This window comes from Melospiza melodia, chromosome 3 (genome assembly GCF_035770615.1).
Source record: "Melospiza melodia melodia isolate bMelMel2 chromosome 3, bMelMel2.pri, whole genome shotgun sequence".
Taxonomy (NCBI): domain Eukaryota; kingdom Metazoa; phylum Chordata; class Aves; order Passeriformes; family Passerellidae; genus Melospiza; species Melospiza melodia.
Genome location: NC_086196.1, coordinates 6,027,642 through 6,052,894, shown reverse-complemented (window position 1 = coordinate 6,052,894; position 25,253 = coordinate 6,027,642). Strand labels below are relative to the sequence as shown.

The following is a 25,253-nucleotide window of genomic DNA, read 5'->3' as shown; positions in this document are numbered from 1 at the left end:
AAGCTGACATTTTACTGAGATCAGCCCTGACAGCCAGAAACATCCATGTCTACAGTTGTATCAAATTATTCTATTGCCAGGAAGAAACACTCAATGACATTTAAAATTGACATTTTGCTCAGTTTTTCATGAGTTTTACTAATACTCTGTTAATGGTTACTGTGAGACAAGAAATGCTAAAGATAGAAAATCACATTTTTTTAATCCCCCTCTCCCCCTCCCTCCCCTCTTCGGTTTTAAAAAGAACTGCCTTAAGAAAAGATGCAATGCAAGCTATAGATAACAACAAAGTAAGGCGGTTCCTTACCTCCTCACACTGCTTAAAATGGGATTTAAATAGTTCATGTAAAAACTTAGCATAGTTTCTAATGTCTATAAAAAGTTAGGAAAAAAAGGTCTGTTTCTTTAAAAGCTGACAAAACTGACAGCTCAGCTGAAATGCCTCCAAGATTATTTCAGTTGGAAGAGACCAACAGCAATCATCCAACTGCCTTTCCAATTCAGGACTGACCAAGTTAAAACATGTTATTAAGGGCATTTTTCAAATACCTCTTCAACACTGACAGGCTCAGGGCATCGATCACCTCTCCAGGATGTCTGTTTTAAAGCAGGACATAATGTGTTGTGGTAGCACATATAAAAAGTAATACTAACAGACTTAGTTCTGCTCCCTAATTACATTTGGCAGACAATGTGTGGCTGTGCATTTAATTTTTGTCACAAATTAGATCAACTTGATTGTTAAAGCCACAATCCTCTTTTACTCTTATTTTTGTCGTCTTCTTCATCCTAGTATACTAACTTTCTTAATAATCCACTTTAAAATATCAATTGACCTAATAAACTAGTTCATGTATTGTGTAACAAGTAAAAACGATAAATATTAAAACCCCATCAATATTTGGATTGTAGAAAGGCAATTACTTTTTAAGGAAGGAACTTTGTACTGCTGCAGCCTGAGTTATAAAAAATAGAGGCTCTTGTTTCTTAGGTGATGTCATAGCAGGAAGACAAGCATAAAGCCTGAAAAATCCTAGTCTTCTTGCATGTGATTGTTCTTAGCATATATCAACATACCTGACTCTAATATTTTGGAAGGCTCAATATTTATTTAGTCTGTTATTACAGACACTCTTTACCTATTGCATTAATTACAAGGAAATGTGATCATCTGAGAAAAGAAATTAAGTCATAGATGACATATCCAGATAAAAAAAGTTTTTGAGAAAGTGGCATCACAAAAGCCATTAAAACTCAATCAGAAGCTAAAGCCCCTATCTGTGGGTTGCTCAAACCAGAAAGAATGTGAAATAAGGCAAGCAATAGCTTTTTCTCCCTTGAGCTTCCTTTTAGCTTTTACCTATAGTGTTGTCAACCTATACTTCTCAAGATGTGTCAGAAAGGCATTCTATTTTCTATAGTAATTATCCTCCATTTTTCAGTAAATGTTTCATACCACTGTGAAACAAAATTGAAATCAGCCCAGTGGAAAAGTGAACAGGGAAGAAGGTCAGCCTGGAATAGAGGGCAATAAATAAAATGATTGACTTTGCAGACCAGATTACTGTGTTCAGTGTGAGAGTGGATGTCATTTCTAAAGTATTTAAGAGGCTAGCAAGCAGGTGGTCATTGGAAGTATGATCACATGCTTTATAAGGAGAGGAAAAAAAATCTCAAAAAGATAGAGTTTATTAAATACCACTAACTTATTAACCAATATATGCATATATATATAACTATATTTAGTAATGCTTTTAAGATATACTTTAAAATATATTAAAATCCCATGGCATTTAAATAGCTTCATGATTTTTCTGAGACAAATAAAGTGACTTTTTCTGTCTCATTTTGCTCCTATTTGTTAAAATCTATTTCTTACAGTTAATAAAAGTATAAATGTCTGAAATGAGGCATAGCATTGTGCTCCCTTGGAAACTCCCTGTTCAATAGCACTCCATGTGTGTATATATACAGCTAATAGAATCATGGGGTTTTATCGCTATGAATTCTTCAAAAGCAGTAAAAAGTAACACTTCAGTCTTAACAATGACAGAAATATGTCATTCATATGCAAATGGATAAGAATTCAAATGCTGAAAGCTCTTTTCTAACTCCAAAGTTTATAGACCTCTTTTACGGTTAATTTTGGATAAGTTTTAATGCAAGTGTATGTAAGATACTTTTGATGTGTAACAGTATCAATATGCAAGGGCGAATGTGCAGTCATGGTGATATCTTTCTATAAACACAGGAGTCAGAAGGCTTAACAATCAGTCCTACCAAGCTTCTTTAAACTGTGGAAATATTCTTCAGGTGAGACAGTTCTTTCCATTTATTTGTTGTGTCAAACTAGGACACCAGAACTTTTACGCTTCACTTTTACTAAAAGTGAGCAGTGAGTGTCTCATTAAGCTTACTGGGTGTGTATGCAATACATCTGGTGAGCTGCCCAGAAGTCAGTCCCTTTGGGATTGCATTTGCTCCCTTGCAGGCAGTGAATCTGTAAGCAATGCTCCCGGTGTCACCAGACTGCAGTCAAGACTCATGGATCAGCCAAGTGTACTCAGCTGCCCAGCAGAATGCTAACAGGCTTGGCCATGCTGTGACATTCTTGCATTTCAGCTGCAGTGTGCAGACATGCACAAAATGTCTCCTCAAGTTCAGCTGGGTCAGAAGCAGACCAGCAAGTCTCCCACCCACACTTCAGTACTGAAATTGATGGTCTCTGCCACAGCAATTTTCTCTCCGAGCTCTTTGAGACAGAATCCTTAGCAGCCTGAACAACAGCTCTTGAAAAATCAGCTGGGAATACTGAGAAAGACTAATACAATTAAGCACATTCCTAAACCCCTTGAGCTCACTCAGCAGTAAGGGAGCAACAGATTGGCAACTACTGAGACATACTCAAGTCTGTGGGGCAAGACAGGATAAACACAGACAACTGCTGTTAGAAAGCCAGTCTGCCAGCAGGAGAAGTCCCTGATCTCTGGAAAAAGGTTTAGACTACACTCACATTTAAAGCAATGCATTAAGGCTTATGCAGAATTAAAAATCATACAGTTTGGAAATTGGTACCAGTGTCTTCCACCACAAGTAGACGTGTTTACCTTGGTAAACAAAGTGAAACCCCCTGGCTGATGCCCCGCTCTTAGCACTGAATCGCAGAAGAATTTGATTAGATGTAGCCAAAGGCAATGTCTCTCCTACAAGTGGAAAAAGAAAATAAATACACAAACCAGAAACAACAGTTATAGCTCTTCAATACATAATTAAATATGCTGTTAAAACACACAGTTTCATGTTTTCCTCTATAGCTAAAGAAAACATAAATAACATTGCACAAAATTAAATTTGCCAGTGCCAGAATAAAAAGACAAGAGAAACCTTCTGGATTTACTGCAGCAGCTGGAACTAGAGCTCCAAGAAACTACATTACAAGAATCCTACTGCTGCTTGGGGCCAAAATTATTAGAAGACTTTTTAGTTAACTCTTTTCTGTGACTGTTTTGCCTTGCAAAACACATTAATCAAATGAAAGTATTTGAAATGCCACAGGAATCTCCATGGAATGTTTACCATTTCAAGACTAAAGCAGAGAGAGCAAACTCATGACTTGTTTTATGTAGTGGATTCAATAAATATGCGGTCACACGTGAATCATATTACATTATTAACTTTCTTATGGCATTGCAAATTTTATTTCTGATTTGAGCATTAATAAAAATATTTAATATACCTAATCTCCTTTCCTGGCATATTTGTCAGGAGCCATGATAAAAGTTCAATAATGAAACACTATAGACAAAATTGAACTAGGCCTACAACAATTCCACTACATATGATGACTGTTTTTATTCTCCCTGTACTGTATGAACCCATATTTTATGAAATTCTTCAGAAATGAATGATGATTTAAAACATCATCTATAACTAAGTATCTAAGTCTTTCACTTTGATTAATTTTATATTGTTGCAACTAGAGATTCCATGTAGGAGAATCCTATCCTGAATCAATGAAAATCAGATATGCCATAAGTAATAAACAAAAACCAGAATTTTAAATACTATAAATCAAATAGATATGTTACATTCTGTCCTATTAAGTATTTATCCAATTATTCAAAGTAAAAACCAAGAAGCCAAAAATAGCCCTGTGTTGCAAAAATATTAAAGCAACATATAAACTCTCCAAAATACTAGAAATGCTTAACAAAACACATTAATAGCTGCAGAAATATAAAAAATATACTTAAATATTACTGAAGATGAACACATTCATTATATATGCACACATTGGAAATTTGACCATGTTGCAATCCATATAAGATTAATTATGTTTTCACAGGGTCAACATTTTGCTGTAGTTACCTGAATGCAACAGCTGGCCTGCTTTTAGCCTAAGTGCATGTTTGCATACATTTTGTAAATACAAGTAATTTGTGTAAATTAGCCATTCAGAATATGTAGATGTGTATTTCAAAAGGTTTAGGGGGAGAGAAGACAATTATACCATCCAATCTGCCCTCTTACATTGCAATCTGAGAACTTCATTCAACTTTTTCTACACCCACCCCAGGATCAGTTCTTGCCTAAGCATATGTTCCAGAGTAATGTCTTGATTCAAAGATTTAGAAGGGTATTCCACTTCCCTTAGCCCCCTGTTCAAATAATTTTATTTCCAAAGTAAATTTATACCATTCTCCTGATTATTTTTTCCCATATGGAGCTGTGTAAGAAATGTATACTTCTTTATTAATTACCTGAGTGGGATCCAGACAGAGAACTAAGAAGTCTAGCCTGAGAGTTTTCTCCATCAAATAATTCTGCCACATCATTCAAAGCTGTCTGAAAATAGGCAAATTGTCCAAACACAACTAAATTTAAAAAAAATTTAAAAAGAAAGGATAGAGACGAAAAAAAAAATAAAAAAAGAGAAGATAGAAGAAGAATTTAGTTTTCAAAATTGAATTTAAGGATGTATTTCTGTTGGTCTTATTTATTAATGAATTCCTGTACAAACTTTTTCAACTTATATAATTGTCTAAGGTGATAAAACAGCTGCATTATATTTACATGCAAGAATATTTTTTTTTGTTTTCATTATTTCCATAATTAAATTAAAAGCAAATTTATTAAATCATGCTTTCACCAAAACTGTGACCTCTAGTCAAACAAGTCTTATTGTTTAGGTACCTATGAGAATAAGAAAATGGAATATCTAAACAGAAAGGTTTGTACCAAAATTTCATTGCCAAATATAAGAACTATTAAGGATCACCTATTATGACATAGGATTAGTTGTTTACCTGGCTTTAATCTGAGGAATTTTTTTTAAACTTACTGATTTGTCAAATTTTTAAATTTGCATTAGTACTTAATTTATCAGAATGCTATAAAAACGGATCAAATATTAAAAAATACCAGTGTGTTACCAGCTTTGAAATATTGCTACACTTAATATGCACTTCATCTGTACATAATTTAAAGTATATTAATAAATTATTTAATATTACATCTCACTAAATATCAAATAGTTCCCCAAATTCAAATATCATCTAGCAATAGAAACATGAAATAAAACCAAGTCAATAAAAATTTTATTTTGTTATTCCAGCCATCTATATTTTGTTTACAGTTGCATCCTTACAAGTTTCATTGTACACAAAAAGTACCAAATGCATTATGTTGTTGTGAATTAAGCCTTTTGGTAAATAATTAGTAAAATAAATCTTACTGCTATTTGTCTAGACTTGGGAAAAACCTGCTTTGCAGGAAACTACACCTAACATACTTGAGTTTTAGAGATTCTTTTCAAGTTTTTAGACACATTGGAATAATAATTTTGTGATTTTTCACAAACATTTCTGGTACTTTCATGCAGAATTGCTTCCACTGTACATTTTAAACAAATGTAATTCCACTCATTTCACCCTTTTCATAACATGAAAGACAAAAAGTTAGAAAGTAATAGGAATATTAGAGCTTTTTTGCTGACACCTGATTTTACTTTACAGGAAGCATGAATGAATGATTATCCTATGATGATGAATAATGTAAACAATGAAGGTATTCAGGATATGCTTAGATAGCAAACATAGATGTCTTATCTGAAGTCAGTTGGTTACTCTAGGGAGAAGTAAAAGGTTAAAATCCTAGAACCATTTTCCATGTCAGTAATATATTTAGTTTTAGAAGTAATTTGCAATACAATGTAAACCTAAGGTCATTACTCCAAATAAAGGACATTTAAACATGGACAGTGATAATGATTGACAATGTAGGACAATGATAATGATTGATAAATCAATAGAAGAAATTCTTACCAAATTCTTTAGGGACAGTTATTGAATAATGGCAAGTCTGTCCAGCAGTGTAATTATGAGGATAATTTGGTGATAAAACCACTCCCTCTGATCCAGTATACTGCCCTCCACACGGTGCTGGAAACAAATACAGAGAAACATGTTACATTAATTAGAGCTGTCTATATTAGTTACATCTGAAAAAAAAAAATCTAAAGATCACAAAATGACACTTTACTGGTTTTGCTTTTGTTTGGTTTACCTGTTCTGAAATATCTTGTGTTCTCAAGACATAATTTTATTATAATTTCTTGAAAATTAGAATTCATGAAAGTTTTACTTGACTACAAGAATTCACATAGAACTGGAAATACAATTTATTCAATTGAAAGATACTGTAATCACAGGCTTTAGGTTGGGTTTTCATTTAAATATCTGTTTACATTAATCCATGTTAAAAACAGGTCAGGAACATATATGGCATTGCAGTAAAAATGGCACCAAGGAATACATAGATATGTTGACACTTCTCGACAGAATGACAAAAATTCTGCTTTGTGAAAGTATTGCTTGAATTGCTTTATTTTCATATCTTACTAGATAATTATGAAAATTGCACGTTAGATTATACATATAATAAAATCTTTGGCTTCATATGTATGCAAAAAATAAAGGCAACAGAAAGTTGAGAGAAACTTTTTAGAGCCACAGAAGTTAGAAGGCATGTTTAAGAATAGTGGAGCTCAAATCCCCAAGACAAGTCAACATTTACATGAGCAGTAGTTCTGTCTGTATTACGAGAAAAACAATGAACAGTGCTTGCATGGCATGTTCCTCCATGTGTAGGCTGTAAATGTGGCATATTAAGGGACAGATGGAGGGGCTATTTTCAAGCTGGATATTGAGTAAATAGATTTCTATACACTGAAAACAAAGTACTGCTGTTACTCTTCTCACATTTTGGAAAATCCTGGCTTCCTATCAAAATCTTCATTAAAATATAAGTCATGTATTAAAGTAGTTACATGCAATTAAGTTCTTTTTGTTGTGAGAAATGATTTCATAAAAAAACAATGGTTTTCAGCGGGATAACAGATTGTTGTAAGAAGTTATCTTACCCAAGAAACCAACAATGAAATTATTTTATAAATAAATAAATGGATAAATAAGGTTATTTTAAAATAGCACCATCACAATAATTTGCTTTTAAGCAGTGAAGATATCATTCCGCTACAAAACACAAAATAAATCAATGTTACCCTGCTGTGGGCGCCTTGCATGAAGCAGAGTACATACAACCTCACAGCTTCCTGGAAGCTGACTCAGAGGAGCACCTGTGGCCCAGGTGACAGCAGGGTCACTGAGGAGGGGCTGTGAAAGGGCCCTTTGACCAGCTCCTGGCTCTGCAGACCTGGCTCAGGCGCTGTGGAGCTCTGCCTAGTGAGTGAGCCCGTGCTTGGGACATGCTTGGCTCTTAGCCCCTGCTGGGCAGACCTGTTCTTGCTCCTCCCTAACAGGTCTTTAAAATCATGCTTGAAATACCTGCACAAGTCTGACTTCCTTATACAAAAAGGCAGCAATTAATACTACAAATCCACATCTTCTCTTAGCTGCCTACATGAATTATTCAAAAATCCAATGTAATGGTAGCTGATGAGAAGTTTGATCTATCAGTAGGCAGAACAGGATTGTGTGCCTGAGGTGAAACTGAAATATCACCAGGAATTAGTTCATGGCATGAATTTAAAATCTTCTTTATTTTCTTCTCTTCTTGCTTTGAGACTATCAGAAATTATGCTACAAAGTCTGATTACCCCATGAAATTCTCAAGTCATGAACATTTTATTTCAATGAAGGTGCACCACACTTAATTTAAAACAAACTCTGAAGTTATGGAGTTATAGAAACATTTCCTTCTGCGTTTTTCTAAAATTAGAATCTAAAATTTTGAAGGAGATTATTTTGAATTATTTTGAATTAAATTATGAATATTATTTTTCAACATAAATTAGTACTTTATGGACTTTATTAACTAATATATGTAACTACTTTTTGATTTGTTAAAATTGTTCCATATATATATATATACACAACACAAACACTGAAACAAGGAATAGAAGATAAATTAGTTAGCCACAGTTCTGAGATGTCACTCTTATTTTCTGCCTCAGTAACTATAATTCTTACTCTAAGGTGACAATTAATGCAGCATTGAGATGGTTGTGATAGCTTTTCTAAATAATATTGGGTGTGCAAAGAATCTTACATATAACCTTGCAATCATTATAAGAACATGTGTTGATTCTAGAGTTTAAGATATTTTTAAATACTTAATATATTATTGACTAAGGGATAGTCCAAAACTCATCTTAATTCTTATTTTTTTATCTCTTTTTTTTGTTTCACAATATGTATGTGTGGAAATAGTGGAAATAGCCTTAAACAATGAGAAGTTGAATTAACTGGGCAGACAAGGGAAGTGGTAAGAAAACAGTACATACCATTACAAGATGGTAATGCTCTGTTCCAAGCCGGCTTTCCATCTGCACCAATTACACATGTTATAGTTGAAGGTTCAATAATCTTATATCCAGAATCACACTGGTAAGTAATAGTTGAACCAAGCTTAAAGTCTGTTCCCATTCTTGTACCGTTCATGATGTTTCCAGGATCAAAACAAGCTTCCCGTGGCTTTTCTGTTAAAATGAATTACAAAAAATCTATATATACTTTCAATTAAAAAAAAAAAAAGGCGAAACAAACTATTCTCAGTGGGTTTTTTTCAGACAGTTTAATTTATTCAACAGCCTATTAATATATTATTCTTGTTGAATCATGTATCATGGATGTTTGCTCAAGATTGATTATCTGGAAGAGGAAATTATAATGAAGCTGAAGCTGAACTGCTCCAATAACGTTTCATATTTAGTATTTAGAAGAAGAATGACCAGTTCTAGAATTCACCACTTCCATATGTATATTTGTGACAAAAGGAAGAGTAGGGAAAATGTGAGTCCTTTCCAGAAAGAAATGGGAGACCTGGTTACCCAGGTTACCCAGGACATGGAAACGGCTGAGGCAGTAAACAACAAGGGAATGCGGTGATAGGACAAGGAAGAGTGGCTTCAAACTGAAAGAGAGTGGGTTTAGATAAAATATAAGGAAGGCATCCTTTACCATGAGGGTGGTGAGGCACTGGAACAGTGCTCAGAGAAGTTTGGGATGTCACCTCCCTGGAAGTGTTCAAGGTCAGGCTGGATGGGGCTTTGAGCAACCCAGTCTAGAGGAAGATGTCTCTACCATGGCAGGGGTGTTGGAATTAGGTGATCTTTAAGTCCCTTCCAACTCAAAACTGTTCTATAATTTTATACAATTTATATCAAGTACTAAATAATACATATCTGACAAATATTAAATTATTAGGCAAAAATATACTCTCTGTTGAGTACAATAACTTTTTAAAATAGAGTATTCTGTTCTTGTATCTTTTATTTTTATCTCATTATAATTTCATCTAACTCTCAGTTGCATAGATGAACTCATATCACACTATGCTGAGAACAAAACATAGACACAGTGAAAATGTGTATGCAAATTTTCAATCGCCATCTTTATCTCTTTATCTCCTTCTGCTCAACATCTCATTTTCTTTCCTTGCAGGCCTTGCAGACTTCCTGCAACAAATTGTTTTCCATTTTGGATATTTTGTTTAGATGGGGACAAATAGTCTAATATTTCATCTATGGCAATATGAAAATTACTTTGGGAAGAACCTTGCACACATGGAGAATAATGCATTATGCTGGATGGCAGATGAAGACTAAATATTAAAATTATTTCATAGTTATTTTTCACTCCTTTTTCTTTTATAGGTATATTTTTTCTGTATTTCTTAGATCTTTTTGTTCTTCATTTTTAACATGTATATTAATGTGGTTTGCTTCAATTGCCAAGAATAAGAAGCTGAGGCAGCACTTCTGCTGCTGAAAAACAGCTTGATAAAACTCAGTAAAGATTATAATTAAGCCACTGACAACATCTGTGACTGGAAACCAGCATCTTCAGTGATTGTCTGGCTTTAAAAAACACTCAGCATATCCAAGTCTCTATCTAGTAAGAGATATCTGCAAAAAAAAAAAATGCAAATACTATCTAGTAATATTAATTTAAAAATGCATTTGTGGGTTGAAAACAATGTGGAAAGGAAAATGTATTGGTATGTATTGACAAGAAGGAGGAAGTAGTCAGGGTAAGGCAGTTCTTGTGTAAGTTCTTGGGAAAAGAAAATTTTGCTATTGTCAAACTTTTTTCCGAATGTTACTTTTGATGTGCATCTTCTACCTATTTTATTTTTTTTCTGGAAGATGAAAATGTGCATAAGTTATGTGAGAGAGATTTCATTAAACAGGTTTTCAGTGTTCCTTCACACATTAATAGAAAAGAGTTTTTAAAACACACATTGATGCATAAAGGTATTTGGCAGTTCACTTATGAGTACATAAAGAAGGAACCAGATTTGAGTCTCAATAATTGCTAAGTAACAAACATTTTTTCCCTTTTATTTAGACTACAGTGAGAACAGTACCTTTATAGTCAATGGCAAATCCTGACATTCCAACAGAAGCATCACTGCGAAAAGCCAGAAACAGACTGTTACCACTGCTCTCTATTCTTTCAGGAGCCTGTGAGCCTTGAAAACTGCCAATTAGAGGACTGTTGGAATCTTCTCCTTCATAAATATGTAGAAAATCATAACTGGGTTCCATATTGAAACTGAAAATAAAGAGAAAAAATAATTAGGTCTTCGGGTTTTTTCACTGAGTTAAACATTACTGTGACTGTAGTTGCCAATTTTCTGCCCAACACATTTTCTTCTCCAGAAATAAATGTCTTTTTAAACATGATTCACAGTAAAAAAATTCACTTGGAGTTCTTTTTGTCATTGATATGAACACCTTAAGCTTTCCAAAAGCCATTATGAATATCCTCCCACCTACCTTTAACACCTTTCTCAAGACCATGGAATCACGATTCAGAAAGGCTGCCTCTGACCAGAGGACCAAAGGAATGATCCAAAAAAGTAGCTTGAATTAAAAGACCTGGTTTTATTTGGCTAAACTGGATGACACTAAATCCACCCATTACAAACATATTTATCATTTTACAAATGAGATGCTTCCATGGATAGACCATTACCTTGGAACTTGTCTTTGTTCTTAACCAGATAATATCAGACCTGATAAACTAATGTGAATTAATATTAATTCTCACTAAACCATGCTATATGCTATATTTTAGGACATTTATATGTTTTACAAAGAAATTTTGAAGGTAATATGAATGGAATGTCTTTCAGAGGAAAGTGAGGTGACTTCAGGGGAGGTCCCTGCTCTCTGGAAAGTGGCCAATGTTACTGCAATTTACAAAAAGGGTGCAAGAGAAAAACCAAGGAGATCCAGGCCTGTCTAACTTCAGCTGCTGAAAAGTGTTTGTATTACTGGACTGCAACCATTTAGAAAATTTATTGGAAGTATAGCATAAACAGAAAATTCCATTATATTTCTCATAATATACTCCCTGCAATAATAGTCACAAACAAATCTGAATGCTAAGTAACTGTAAGTTTCTTTCATCTTATTTGAAATGGAGCATTTGAGTCGAGTTTTTAGGCAATCCAAAGAAAAACACTGCTTACTACACCTATCATGTGACATCTTCAAGAGTGCAATTAGTAGAGAACTATTCTCTATAATGCTGTTTGATAAAATACCAGAAAAAGAGAATTACTACATTTTTTATTATCTAATTTCAAGTATCTTAGGATTCCATTCTTTAATTTTGTGTCTATCAATAGCTTTTAGAAAATAAACTGCAGTCTGTAATTAAAGAAATCAAATTTTATTTTAGTTTGGTGTTGTTTGGTTGTTGTTGTTGTTGTTTTGGTATTATGTTGCTTTTTATTTTCACAGAAAGGGTACAAATATTATACAGCAAAATTCTCAGCATACCACTATCTCCTCCTAAAAGAATCACAACTCATCAACATTCCACTGAAGTCAACAGCAACTTTATCATTCTCAGCTTTAAAATCACACTTAAAACACAGTATCAAAAAATGAAAAAAATTGCATTTGCATCCACAGATACAGCAAGCAAGATGATTATATAGGACTGATTCAATTAGAAATGACAAACAGAATGCATGAATATGACTATATGCATGAACTTCAACTTGTAAAAATCAATGCAACACATATAGGTTGATTATGGAAAACAGAGGAAATAATTAAAATTATGAAAAAATATTATCTCAGTGTCTTTCTTGACTAAGTAGAACAATATTTTTTCTGATCTATGCATTTTAAGCAAAGTATATTTAGGCTGTATTTCTAAAAAACCTGGAAGAACTGACTTACATACAGAATTTCCACTACTCTTTCAGTCTCAACTATTAGTTACAATAGCATAAATCAAGCACTTCTACAAATTAATATGGTCTTTAAACGATTTTTATTTGATATGTCACAGAAAGTTTTGTTTTTAAGGAACATATTGGATAGCAAATGTACCATATGGCTGTATATCTTTCTTTTACATTATTTGGAAACAATGATATAGCACATATTAGATATATGCTCCAGGACATAGATAGGAAATTTAATTAGAAGCTTTAAGGAATTATAAATATTGCCATTTGGCAATTAGATTTGGCAGTTGAAACCCTTTAAAACAAAGGCATTCATAGAGAAATGGTACCTTTTGAATATCAAGGCAATGACAAAGTCAGGGTTTACTTTTATTCTCCAGTCACACTCTTTCCCAGGAGGATAAGGCTGTGGATAGTTAGGTGATAGAATAACTCCTGCTGGGCCTGTCAGGTTTCCGCCACATGCAGCTGTCACAATGCAAAAAGAAATAGGAACATAGTCACACGTTAAATTCACAAACACATATTAGCTGTTAAGTAGAAGAAAATTACTTCTACGTTTACCAAAATTAATATTTTTTTAAAATACAGAACTTTCCTACTTGCTGTAAGCAAAAAAAGTTCAATTTTCCTCCAAAAAAATGATCTCTGTTCATATGCAAAAGCGGTAAAAGAAAAAATTTTTCTAAAGGAATAAAAATAAGACGTTAAATATATTTTTGGTATTAATGCTGTCTCTATCATGCTTAAAATTTCTTATGTGCTGAAGATACTTTAAAAACTGGGGAAGCTCAATAGTACAACTCAGGATGCAGTTTCTATTGACCAAAGATGTTGCAGAAACCAATTTGATTCACTTTCTGAAAGATATTTCCCAAATCAAAAATCAAATACACTCATTTTGTTACCATCAATTGAACTTTTAAACAGATACAGAATCCTATTCTCATAGATGATAATCATATCCACAAAGTCTAACAAAAGTACATCTAACAAAAAAGTAAAGTAGTCAAGACAGGCTGCATCTACATCACCAAGTCAAGTAAACAAAGAGAAACACACTTATAGTGCAAAACAGTTGGTACTAAGGATTTGGAATTTACTTGAAACATTTTAAAGAGATTTCTTCTCAGGCCATTCCATTTATAAGTCAGCATACTAAAGTATGGACTTGATGAAAATAAAGTCCTTTTAAAATGAGATATAATGGCATTACAGAACTCTTAAGGTTTCTACTATTGTCATGTCTACACTAACGATTACTTTAATCTGCTTTCTGCTTCAAAGTCACCTTGAGTGTATGGAAGAATAACAGTAATTATGTATATATTTTTTTTCTCCCTTTCTTTCTGTCTTATTTCCTTCTTTCTTTTAGGTTTGTTTTATTGGGGTTTCATACTAGATTTTAAAGAAACATGGAGTGATTAAAATTGCTATTTGAAATAAAAATATTAATCTTCTCAATTTAGATACCATATACATTACTTTAACTTTTTTCTTTAGATATTTACTTTGTGAATGATCCCAATATGTTTAGTAAGCATTTTCATACTGCTTTGTACACTGCACACAAGGTATCCAGATGATAGTATGCTGATTACAGGCTTCTCCAATTCTGTTAAATAACATGGAGTCAGAGAAACTATCCTTGAATCCTTCACAGTAGTTTTACTTCAGAGAAACAGAGGGACTGCAGTTCTTTAAGGATATGTTATTAAGGATATGCTATTTTGGAAAGTGTCAGTCCAAAATGCCTTATAGAAAGGAATAACATGTTTATTCCAGTAATATTCTATCTGGAATTTAGCATTGCTAAAGTCTTCATTTAATTATAAATCAGTAGGCAACAAAATAACAAGGATTTAAAAAAATTACTATGCCTAGCAGAAAAAATTTGCAGAAAACTCCTAGAAAATCTACATTAATGACCTGAAAAATACAATTCAGCAAAACTTCCAAGCCTGCAATTATTGTCTACTGGCAAGAACCTCAGGGAAACCTTTACACAATCTAGTGCTATGGATCCACCCTCTCCTGATGCTGTGGAAATATATCTAATTTCTTTCAACAGCATTGTCACTTGGATCCCCTCCTCTGCATCTACTTTTACCAATAAGTATCCATCTTCCAAGGTGCACAGGATGCATAATTGCACAGGATGTGTACCTAGTCTGTAAGATAACTCAGAAATATATATATAAATATTATATATATAAAAATATTTTGGGAATAAATAATGGATCCCTAGTTTATGTAACCAAACTATTATACAGAAGAACATTTTAACGTAACCATTTCAACATGAATATTTTTATCCAAATCACCACTTCTGTTTATTTATTTCTATTAGATTTTGTAATTTTTAAACTTTTATGGAGTTTAAGAATGAAGTAAGAAAATCATACCCTAAAAATACTGTTAATCAGGAGAACAAGACTGAGGTTGTCTGTAAGTACAAAATAACTGAGCTCTGCAGAGATCATCACTCCAGCACGAGCACCATAAGCAGAGTAATTGAACAAGAAATCTGATGTGTATCAGTCCTAAACAGAGACTATCATCTCATCTTAATACCTATGCATGTGGGGGGATCAGGTTGCCAAAAGAACCGGTTATTCAGCTGCACACACGTAATTTTAGCCTGCCCTTGCAGCTGATAGCCTGGGTCACACTGGAAGGTGGTGGTGTCTCCAGGTTCCCTGCTGTCTCCATATCTAGTGCCATTCTGTGGTGTCCCAGGATCATTACAAGTTGATGCAATGGAAGCTGCAAGGGAATGATGAAAGAAGAGATGTAAGGTATAGATATTTACCCTGCACAATCAAATGCACAACAGGTTCACATTAGCATTCCAACCAGAGGCAGTATTGTTTACTCTTCAGGTAATGCAGGAAGGCACTTTGTTTCTTTACTTTTACAAAAATCCGCCCGCTGAGATACATCATGATTATGTTGACTTCCTGCCAGTGTCTTTAGTATAAAATATGGACTGATTTTGTCCAGTTAGCACATCAAAAGAACTAATAACTCCTTTTCTCTCTTTAATATTCTGGTTATCAAAAGAATTTTGATACCTTTTGCACAATAGGGTAAGTATAATGTTATAAAAAATATTGTTCTAGAGTCCTACTATCCTGCAGGGTGCAAATCCTCCTTACCCATCTGGATAAATCAAACAGCAGTTTATGCAGCCCTGAAGTTTTCATTTCAGGGATGAAAAACAACTTTCTTAGAGATAATTTAAACTGAATCTTAGGAAAAATACCTCACTTATGATCAATTTTCCGTAGCTGGATATGGATTTTGCTTTCTAAAAGACGATATTATTTAAAAAGCAATTTTAAACTAAACAGAGCAATCAGTACGACAATGCAAATAATCACTCAGAAAGTGCATACACAGATCCACATCTAATACAGATTTCTGGAAGATGTCAGGTCTCTTCTGCCTTTGGGTTCTCTTCTAATGGCTTCAGGTATTGACATCCTGAGTTACAATAAACTTTGCAGTCTTCCATGGGAAAGAAGGTCCATCTCTTGAGACGAATGTCCCTACTGAATTGCACTGTTCCCTATCAGTCCTTACCCAAACACCTTTTTTCAAAGAACTGACTACAACTGTGAACAAAAACCAAAATAAGAAGTCATAAATCCAGTTATGTCACAGTTGCCATGGGTGGTTCTGTGTTTACCACCAGTATGCAATCTTCCTGTTCATAATAATTCATTTGCTGAATTAACTGCTGCATCTACTCCTTCTGTCCACACCTAAAGAGTACACCACTATAAGAAACAGCACGAGCAGCTAAATGTTTGCCAACTTGAAACAACAGGATGTACAACTGGAATAATTTTAGATTTTTTTTCTCCCTGTGTTGTAAATTTTAAGAAGAGAGAAAGGTTGAAAAAAAAATAAAAAGAGTAAAAGAAGAAACAACCAACAGGTCTTAAAGTGGATTTATGCATATTCTAGTGTATTGATGGTCACAGATAAATCACAGAAATTGTAAAACATCTTTATGGGAGAATTCATGGATTATTATAATTAACATTTAGAAACACAGAAACTTTGTTTAACATTTTATTATTCATAGTTTTCTGTTCTTGCTTCCATTTCAAAACAATAGATCTCATACTTTGGATCGCTCCTATATGTAAATGAAGTAAAAGACATGGTAGGTTTTTAACTGTGGTAAACTTTTTTCCCCTAGGAATTAAAATAATAGCTGTCACTACTAATGAGTACTGTGCAAGGATTCCCCAGGCACCACTCTGACAACTTATGTGACACCCCATAGGAGTGCAGTTTACTAAAAGTATGTTTGGCCACAAGGGAATGAAAGCATGGTCGCAACCTCAGAGAAGTTTTTCCTGATGTGACAGACAACAGCAGCTCTGAACAATGGATTGCTCTAGTGCACATCTGTTAAAGACTTGCAATTCTTCCAAATAAATGAGCACAAGCCAATCTCTGCTATTAATTGCTGTCATTTTTAAACATATCTCTGAATAGATTAATTTTCTTCTTAAAAGGCTATGCTATATAATATCTCAGCAAACACTTTCCCCATTTTTACATCCATCAATTAGAAAGGACAGATGCCTTCTAATAATAATTTCACTGTTAATCTCCATTTCTCATATACAAAGTTCTAAATTTTAAAAAATTATCACAGATATTTATTAAGCACCAAAATATTCTTTACACTTTTGGTCTTGCAGCCTCAGAAGTTATTTCACGTATTTGAAACCAACAACTTATTGCACCAAATAAACTTGATCCTAATTAAATAGAGCACCAAACATTCAAGCACTGATGTGCCATCTAGTAAAGTGAGCATTTAGACAGACTGTCAACTTTTTAACTTGTCTCCTTTCCAAGTTGTTTTACTTCTCAAGAATCCCAAGAGATTCTGTAACTGCGTGAAAATTACAAGTCTGATATTTCTTCATTTGGTATTTTTCAAATATCTGAAGGGTATAGAGGTCATATGCATTTATAAAAAATCCAGAAATTAAAAATCACCAGCTTTCTGTCACTGCTCTTCTTTTATAACATTTAACAAGTAAAACATACACACTGTAAAGCAAGGAAAGCAATAACTATATTTTAAGCTCAAGGACACAAACTCAAACTAAATTACATAGTTAGACTTTTAAAAAATGACTGAGAAAACTTAGGTTCCTAAAATGGGATAGCCAGGAGACAAGATGTGAATGTCACTAAGCTGGAAAATAAGTAATTGCTGCTTCTCAACTCTTGCATATGTGCTTTAAGCCTTAAGCCTAGATGATACTCAGTGGGTTATAGAGTAATTCTCTGTACAGATTTCCATCTCTTAATGTCTCATCTGCTCAGAGCAGAACAAGCTTCTGTGTACATTAAAGATGGAACTCAGAGGTAGGTTCCAGAAGAATAGAAAGCTGAGAAAACCACAGATTGCCAAGGAATTTTCAGACCTCCATATGTAGACAGCCACTGTGTTAAGCCTTCCTGATTGTAATTTAAGAACCTTTCACAATCAAATTTAAGATTTTATTTTGTATTTTGTCCTCAAATTATATTTCAAAGTCGTTTTAAAATTGAACTGAAAATCAATAGGAGACTACTTTTGAGAATATGACACTATACTTGCAGGTCTGTAGACCTGCGAGCAAAATGTTAGATTTTTGCCTAATCTATTTTTTACATCATTTTTAGCTGGTATTCTCTTGTACCTTAAGGAAATAAAAACATCACCTTCATCCCTATAATTTTCACTATGGTTGTGGTAACAATCATATCAGCCATTTGCTGTAATTTTGCTGTAATGTTGTGCTACAAACACCATTTTATTTCTAGTCCACATGGTTATAAAAACCATTATAAAAAAATTTAGACTTTTCCAGGCTTTTAAATTGCACACACCTCTCTTCTTTAGTGCATTGTGTTTGCATAATAATAAGCTTGAAAAGGAATTTTGCTTATCAAAGCTGAGATGTTCATGGATTTGCAGTGATTTCAGACTAACATTGTGAAACAAAGAATAGTGTGTGTTCTCCAAAAAGTAACTCATATAACATATGTAAATGTACAGACTAAATACTGTGCAAATTAGCATCAACAGCATATTTAAATGTCAAGTATTGTCTAAGAATGTAAAGAAAAAAGAAACCCAAATGCCAATGCAGCCTCTTTATTAAAGTCTGGAGTACAAAAGCTCATAAGTTTAGAGTTAACTACCAAACTAATCTACAAGATTCATTTTCGCTTAGTTCCGCAGGAACCAAATGAAGAACTGCTACACTCTGTGAGGCTGAGGATGCCTTCCCCAGGCCATGCATGGATTAGATGATGGATAGGAAGGCAGTGACAGTTTCATTACCATGTTTTCATCACCACGTTATTGTGAACATGAAACGCAACATTTATCAGACAGCAAAAGACACTGCACTGTGAAACTATTAGGTTACAGACTTGAAAATTGTTGAATTCTTGTGTCTTGTGTCCTTTCATTAAGGGTTGCCCTAATGGATTTAATTTTTATTGAACTCAATTTATTTTGTTAGTAAGGCAGATACGTGATTCTGCATTATTTATTGTGAATTTCTTTAAAAGATATCTTTGTGCTAGCTCCTTTTCCCCAAAAATTTAATTGTGAATCAATCTGGAACAATTACATGAGGAATTCTAGCAGTGAAGGCTCTGTCATGGAAATTCTTATGCTACTTAAGTGTGGCAAGTTAGGCCATTAAGACAGTGATTAAAAGATATGTCAACAGTAAAGGAATAATTTTCAAGACAACAATACTCAGTTCTAGATGGGTGACACAGTTACTGTAAAAGTTGGTGCTACCAAACAAATGATCAAATGGAATTCCAAAGCTAGACAAAAGTAGAAATCATTGCTTAAGCAGATTTGTCATATTAAGCCCAGTGCAATTAGGAACATCCAAATAGCTGATAGTTAAGTCTTTGCCAGAGGAAATAAGTTGTCAACAGATGTGTCAACATCTGACAGAATAATTTCCAAATAATTGTTGTAATTACAATTAGTGTAAGTTGCTTACTTGTATTATCATAATTGGTGACTTGTGTTGTTAAAGACTTAGACATCTTTAGACATCACTGCTTCTCTCTGCATATACTTGCAGGGCAAAGTTTTAAAATGTTGAGAAAATAAGCAAACAACAGAAAAATGAAAAGTCGACTAAACCAACTATACAAATGCCTTGGTGTTGTGTCTTTGTTTTTAATAATATGAGTGTCCAAAGTTCTTCTAATAAGACAGAAATATTAAAATAAATTGAGAAAAAGTGTTTTGCTGCTTAATTAACATCCTGACTGTTGTTTTACACAAACAAAATACAAATCAGATCTTTGCTTGTATGAAAGCAGAGATAGGCACATTTTTAATTAAAGTGTATGCTTACACAATACCATAACTAAGAGAAATTTACAATACTCCAGAACCAGGGACATGCATAGAAAATTTACATAAACAGGTCTGACTCTAGAAAAGCCAGGTTTTGGGGTTTTTTTCAATTTTAAGAAGAGTGTGAATAAAATCCTTTGATGTATTATTTGACTTGAGGAACAAAATCTAGAAAATCACATAAAGAACTCTAAATTAATCATTTAGTTGAAGAAAAAGATACAATTCTCTTAAGTTACAACAGCTGAGAATTTAGCTGAAGAAAAAAAGGATAGACTCTAAGGGTAGAACTAATACTAGCTAAAGGGTAGACAATATTAGTAATATTGTCATTCTTACAAGCTCTAATAGCTAAACTAAAGCTATTAGAACCTGTAAGAATGACAATATGACTGGAAACTGCCAGTGCTGATCCTATCATCTGTCACTTCTATTGTTTCTGCTAAATATCAAGTAAAAAAATTACACAGTTTGAAATAAAAATACTCAATAAAATAAATTTCAGGTCAATAAAAGCAATAGACCCCTCAGCATGGGATCCAAGGGCTGTCAGTAGTCTAGAGTAGATGGAGATGAAACTTTCAGGGCAAGATTTATCTACTTCAACATAGGTGACCAGTCTCATTTCAGATACCTTATCATATCTAAGATATCAGCACAGGACGGGAAGACAGGAGAGAGGATTTATGTGTGGTTGTGTAACCTTCTGCAGGGGCAGATGGAGACTAGCCAGGATACCTTGTGGCATCTCAAAGGAATCTAGACACCTCTGAAAAGGCAGATAGGATTCATTTCATCTGCCCTTAAATATTCAAAAGTCTGAAAATTACTGTTAGTGTATCTAGACCTGTAGTTGATAAGAAGAAAAAGGAAACATCAGATAGAAATTTATCCCATTTACCTGAGATAAGTAGGATAGAATTAAGGTTGGTTAGACAGCACTTTTTAATGGTCAACCTAAGAAAGTAGCTTTGCTGCCAGTAACTTTATTTGTAATAAAGTCAAAAACCAAATCTGCCTACACCTTGTTGCCAGAAGGAGCTGGTGGACATCCCTGACTTGTAATGCACAGCTTAAATTTATTTAACCCCCAGAGTAAGGGTCAATTTTGCACACTGAACTTCATTTTTTTTGTCCTTTTATGCACAACTAAATGGTAATTAGGTTTTAATGAAAAGCATTATACTGATTACAATTAACATAATCACTCTTGTCAGTTCATGTCCTCATGTTCTACATGCTGAGCTGAGTGGGCAAGACAGAGAATTTTAACATTCAAACATTTTGCAAGATTCAGCCAATTATATTTTTTCCATTAAAAAAATACCTCTAATTACATTTACAATCAGCAGTAAGTAATTCATAGGTGATATTTTCTAATCTACGTTATATTACCCTTTCACAGCACCCCTTTTTTAGTCAGACACAGTTATGACATTCTAGAGTACAAAGTATAGAGAGTAATTAGCACATTCACAGCACAGTGAAACAAATTCTCCAGAGGAAAATTAGCACTTTAACGTTTTAAGTTGCTCATTTGGCCTGATATTCTGAAATTTATATCCTTTATCTGATCCCATAAATGGCTGTTATGGATGTAGACATTCATTCCAATTGCATAATCCAGTAGAGAAGCTGTATTACTACACGTTTTCCAATTCTGTGTAATTCTGAAACTGAAATTTACTTCTTCAATTATAATGAAGAGTTAAATGAAATAGTCATTAACAGGTGCAACACTTGAAAATCCTTCACATGACACAAAGATAAAAAACCTCCCAATTTACCTTCATAGAACTTGTCTACATCTTCTACATAGAACAAAATGTCTACACCTTCTGCAATTGCCAAAAAGAAAGTTTCACCAAGTCAGAAATCTTTTATTTAGAGTTACAAGCCACTAAAGTACTGAAATGTCAATATTCTGGGCAGCTTTGCTATAAATGGTCTGACAGTTTGAACACATGATGAATACTAACGCATGTAAAGATTCCCACTTAGCAATAGTTTAATTACTTTAAATCCTTTACAGGTCAAGGCCACAGTGGTCTTCTCATTGCCTCAAGAAGATTAAATATACTAGACTGATTTTTAGATTAAATAAATAAACATTTACTTTAATATATTCCTTAAATCTTATTTTTTACTCCTTACAAGTAAAAAATTAGTAACACATTCCACTTGTCAAGCACAGTACATGAAACTATTTTCCCTATACTTGAGCTCTCAATTCTTCATCAGTAACTCCAATTAATTCCAGCAAAACATACTCTGGAACTGTCAGCACGATCACTCAGTGCATCCATCAGTTATTGCACTAGGACAGGAAAATCAGTTATTCTGTATTATAGCTTTAAATTGTCTTCTACTCACTCCTATTGCCACTGAAGTTCAAGGAATGGTTGATAAACCAAACAGCTTAAACATTTCTGACCTTTCAAAATCGGGGCATAAATTTATTTTCATAAAATGCAACCTTAAATGTGCTTGCTAATCCTAACAAGAAAAACAACTCACTTATTTCCAAAAATGTAAAGCTTATCTTGTTTTTTCCAAAAGAAAAAAATGAAAAGCAGCATATTATATAGCACGCTGGTGAGAAACTTTAGAAACATTTATTCTGCCCTTTGTCTTTAATTAATTTTGTGTACTTTTAACTAGTTTTTTAAGGCTGATGAAAGACTGTTTTGGGGGAGGCAGATACAGCCTTCAGAAAAATACGGGAAAATTAAGTAAATGGGTAAATAGGTAAATGTAAAATACATTAGAGAATTAGAGACTAGGAAAACCCCAAGTTTACACCTTCATGCAACTAATAATGACTGAAATTTGATTAGGACGCCTTACTTCTAAATGACATCTTCTATGGATGATATGGATTAATGTGTATAAATACTTCTACTCACACACATTAATTCCCAATTTTCCCATGTATTGATGAGAAATACACACATTATATCTAGGCATATAAGGATGCAAAGACAAAGATATGTTCTGTGTCCTAGCCCGTTCTGAGGTCAAAATAACATGGAAAAACTCCACATAACCAGTTTTAAAATATTGATCTCTTGTATAATATTGATCATAACTCCTCTATTAACAGAGTAGCTTTCACTTTATACCTAAAGATAATTTGATTAGTTTAATAGTAAATTTTAAGTGTTTTTTAATATGGTAAAGTGTCTTGTATTCTTTATCGTAATCATACAAAGAATGTTTAGGTCATAAAAATCATGCATCATGCAGCCAATGTTTTGAGGAAAAAAAATCCAACCAACAAAACCAATAAACATGAAATAATACATTGTTAGGTAACACTGGGGGGAATATTTAAGATTACTGGTGCAGAAGAATAGTTCTGTATGTACAGACCCATTTTGACTTGTTAAGTAATGTTAATTGGATAATGCTAAGTATGTGGTTGCTGTGGAAAACAAGGAATAAAATACCTAAAACATTCAAAGTAAATCCAAAAATTCTCCCTAGTTTTAGCCATTTGCATAAACACATAACATAATTAAAATAACATAATTTCTTTTCTTCTAAAGACAGAGGAAGTTGAAAAAGAGCTGAGAAAGAGTTAATAAGTATAGGAATAATGCATTTAAATATAAAATTATTATATTGGGGAGAAGAAAAATATTCACATACTTGAAAACTGAATGGAGAAGCCTGATTTGCTGATGAAGAAATCACTGTCAAATTGTAATGTTAAGGAGTTGAAAGTGCTGTGAATATCCTCTGGAAGAGCTGAGCCACTCCACTCTTTGAGAAGTATGCTGCTCTCAACAGGCCCATCCCATACCTTCAAGATGTCATGAGCAACCTCAGTATCAAAAACAATAAAATGCAGACTGCAAAGAAAAAAGTAAAAGTACTGTGCATTACTTGTCAAACACAATTACATAAAACTCCAAGCAATCATTCCCAAACTGTAGTTTTAAGATGGTGTTTAGGATTGAAAAAGATCTGGTAATCCAGCAGAGTTATTATTTCTTCTTGTTGAACAAGCTAATCTTGTAAGAGTCATGCAGTTCTGTTTTATAAATGTCTGAATGACAGAAAATGCTATTACGGGGCATAAGTCCTCAAGACTTAACTTATAAGTCTATAAATTATCTTTTTTTATGTTAAATGTTTTATGGTATACAAACTATGATTTAATCAAAGGTTTAGTCTTTTTATTCAAATGAGGACAGGAAGAATGCTGTTTTGCTTGAATTATATGCAACCTAAAAAATTGTAGCAGCTACTGGACAGTAGAACACATAGCACAAGAAGTCCTGTCAGCATGGCATTTCCTTTCCTATGCATAAAAAGGGAAAAATATAATGGATTGGATTTTTGCTTAAATTCCATAAAATATAAAACTGTATAATAATAAAATAATCTATATTTATCTTCAGGTGAAGAATTATATTTATTAAGATGTTCACAAATGTTATCTTGTAAGTCAAAAATCTGCATTGTCTCTAAGTCCTGAATGTTTACATTCTTAGTGCCAAAGAACTCGAATACGTAAATATCAAAATGTCTCTTTTTTTTGTTTCAAATAGTTGTGTGTTGACATTTCTCCATCTTATTCATCCTTTACTGGAAATCATTAATTTGAAAATTTTTATTTAAAAAAAAATGATGCCCATGATGATGTAAATTCAATATTTGTCTTAGTGAAACAGGATTACAAAAACAAAAAGGGGGGACAATCTCCCACTGAATAATTCATTTGTCATTTAATTATATTGTTTTACCTCTGAGTCCCTTTTAAATCAAAATATTCTGTGATCATGTTTGTCTTCCAGAGCTACACATACTGAGGGCCTGCTCCTGAAGAGGTGGATGGCCATCACCTACTGATAGGAAGTAGAGAATATATCTTCTGTTTTCTTCTGCTTCCATGCATGGACTTTTGCTTGATTAAATTGAGTTTATTTTCGCAAGTTTATTTTCTCATGTTCCTTTCTCCCCACCCCATCCTGCTGAGGAGGGACAATGTCTACGCACTAAAGGTTTTTTCAGGGACCAATGTGGGTCTTGAGATGACCATAGTGGGAAGGTTCTATAGCCATGGTAGTGACTAGGTGTCAAGTTCCTGTGCGGGTCATGGAGT

General features: G+C 33.5%; 1 protein-coding gene across 2 annotated transcripts in view; it reads right to left on the bottom strand.

Annotated features, from left to right (window-relative positions):
* The window catches only part of CSMD1 (CUB and Sushi multiple domains 1), a 1,060,835-nt gene that overhangs the window by 150,752 nt on the left and 884,830 nt on the right, over positions 1 to 25,253 (bottom strand). For both annotated transcript variants that reach the window (XM_063150718.1, XM_063150717.1), the window contains exons 26-33: positions 23,795 to 23,997; positions 15,304 to 15,495; positions 13,059 to 13,197; positions 10,888 to 11,075; positions 8,804 to 8,998; positions 6,324 to 6,440; positions 4,761 to 4,874; positions 3,108 to 3,203 (exon numbers count right to left, since the gene is read on the bottom strand). In XM_063150718.1, the coding sequence (XP_063006788.1) occupies positions 3,108 to 3,203; positions 4,761 to 4,874; positions 6,324 to 6,440; positions 8,804 to 8,998; positions 10,888 to 11,075; positions 13,059 to 13,197; positions 15,304 to 15,495; positions 23,795 to 23,997 (1,244 nt within the window). The remainder of the gene's footprint in view (positions 1 to 3,107; positions 3,204 to 4,760; positions 4,875 to 6,323; positions 6,441 to 8,803; positions 8,999 to 10,887; positions 11,076 to 13,058; positions 13,198 to 15,303; positions 15,496 to 23,794; positions 23,998 to 25,253) is intronic.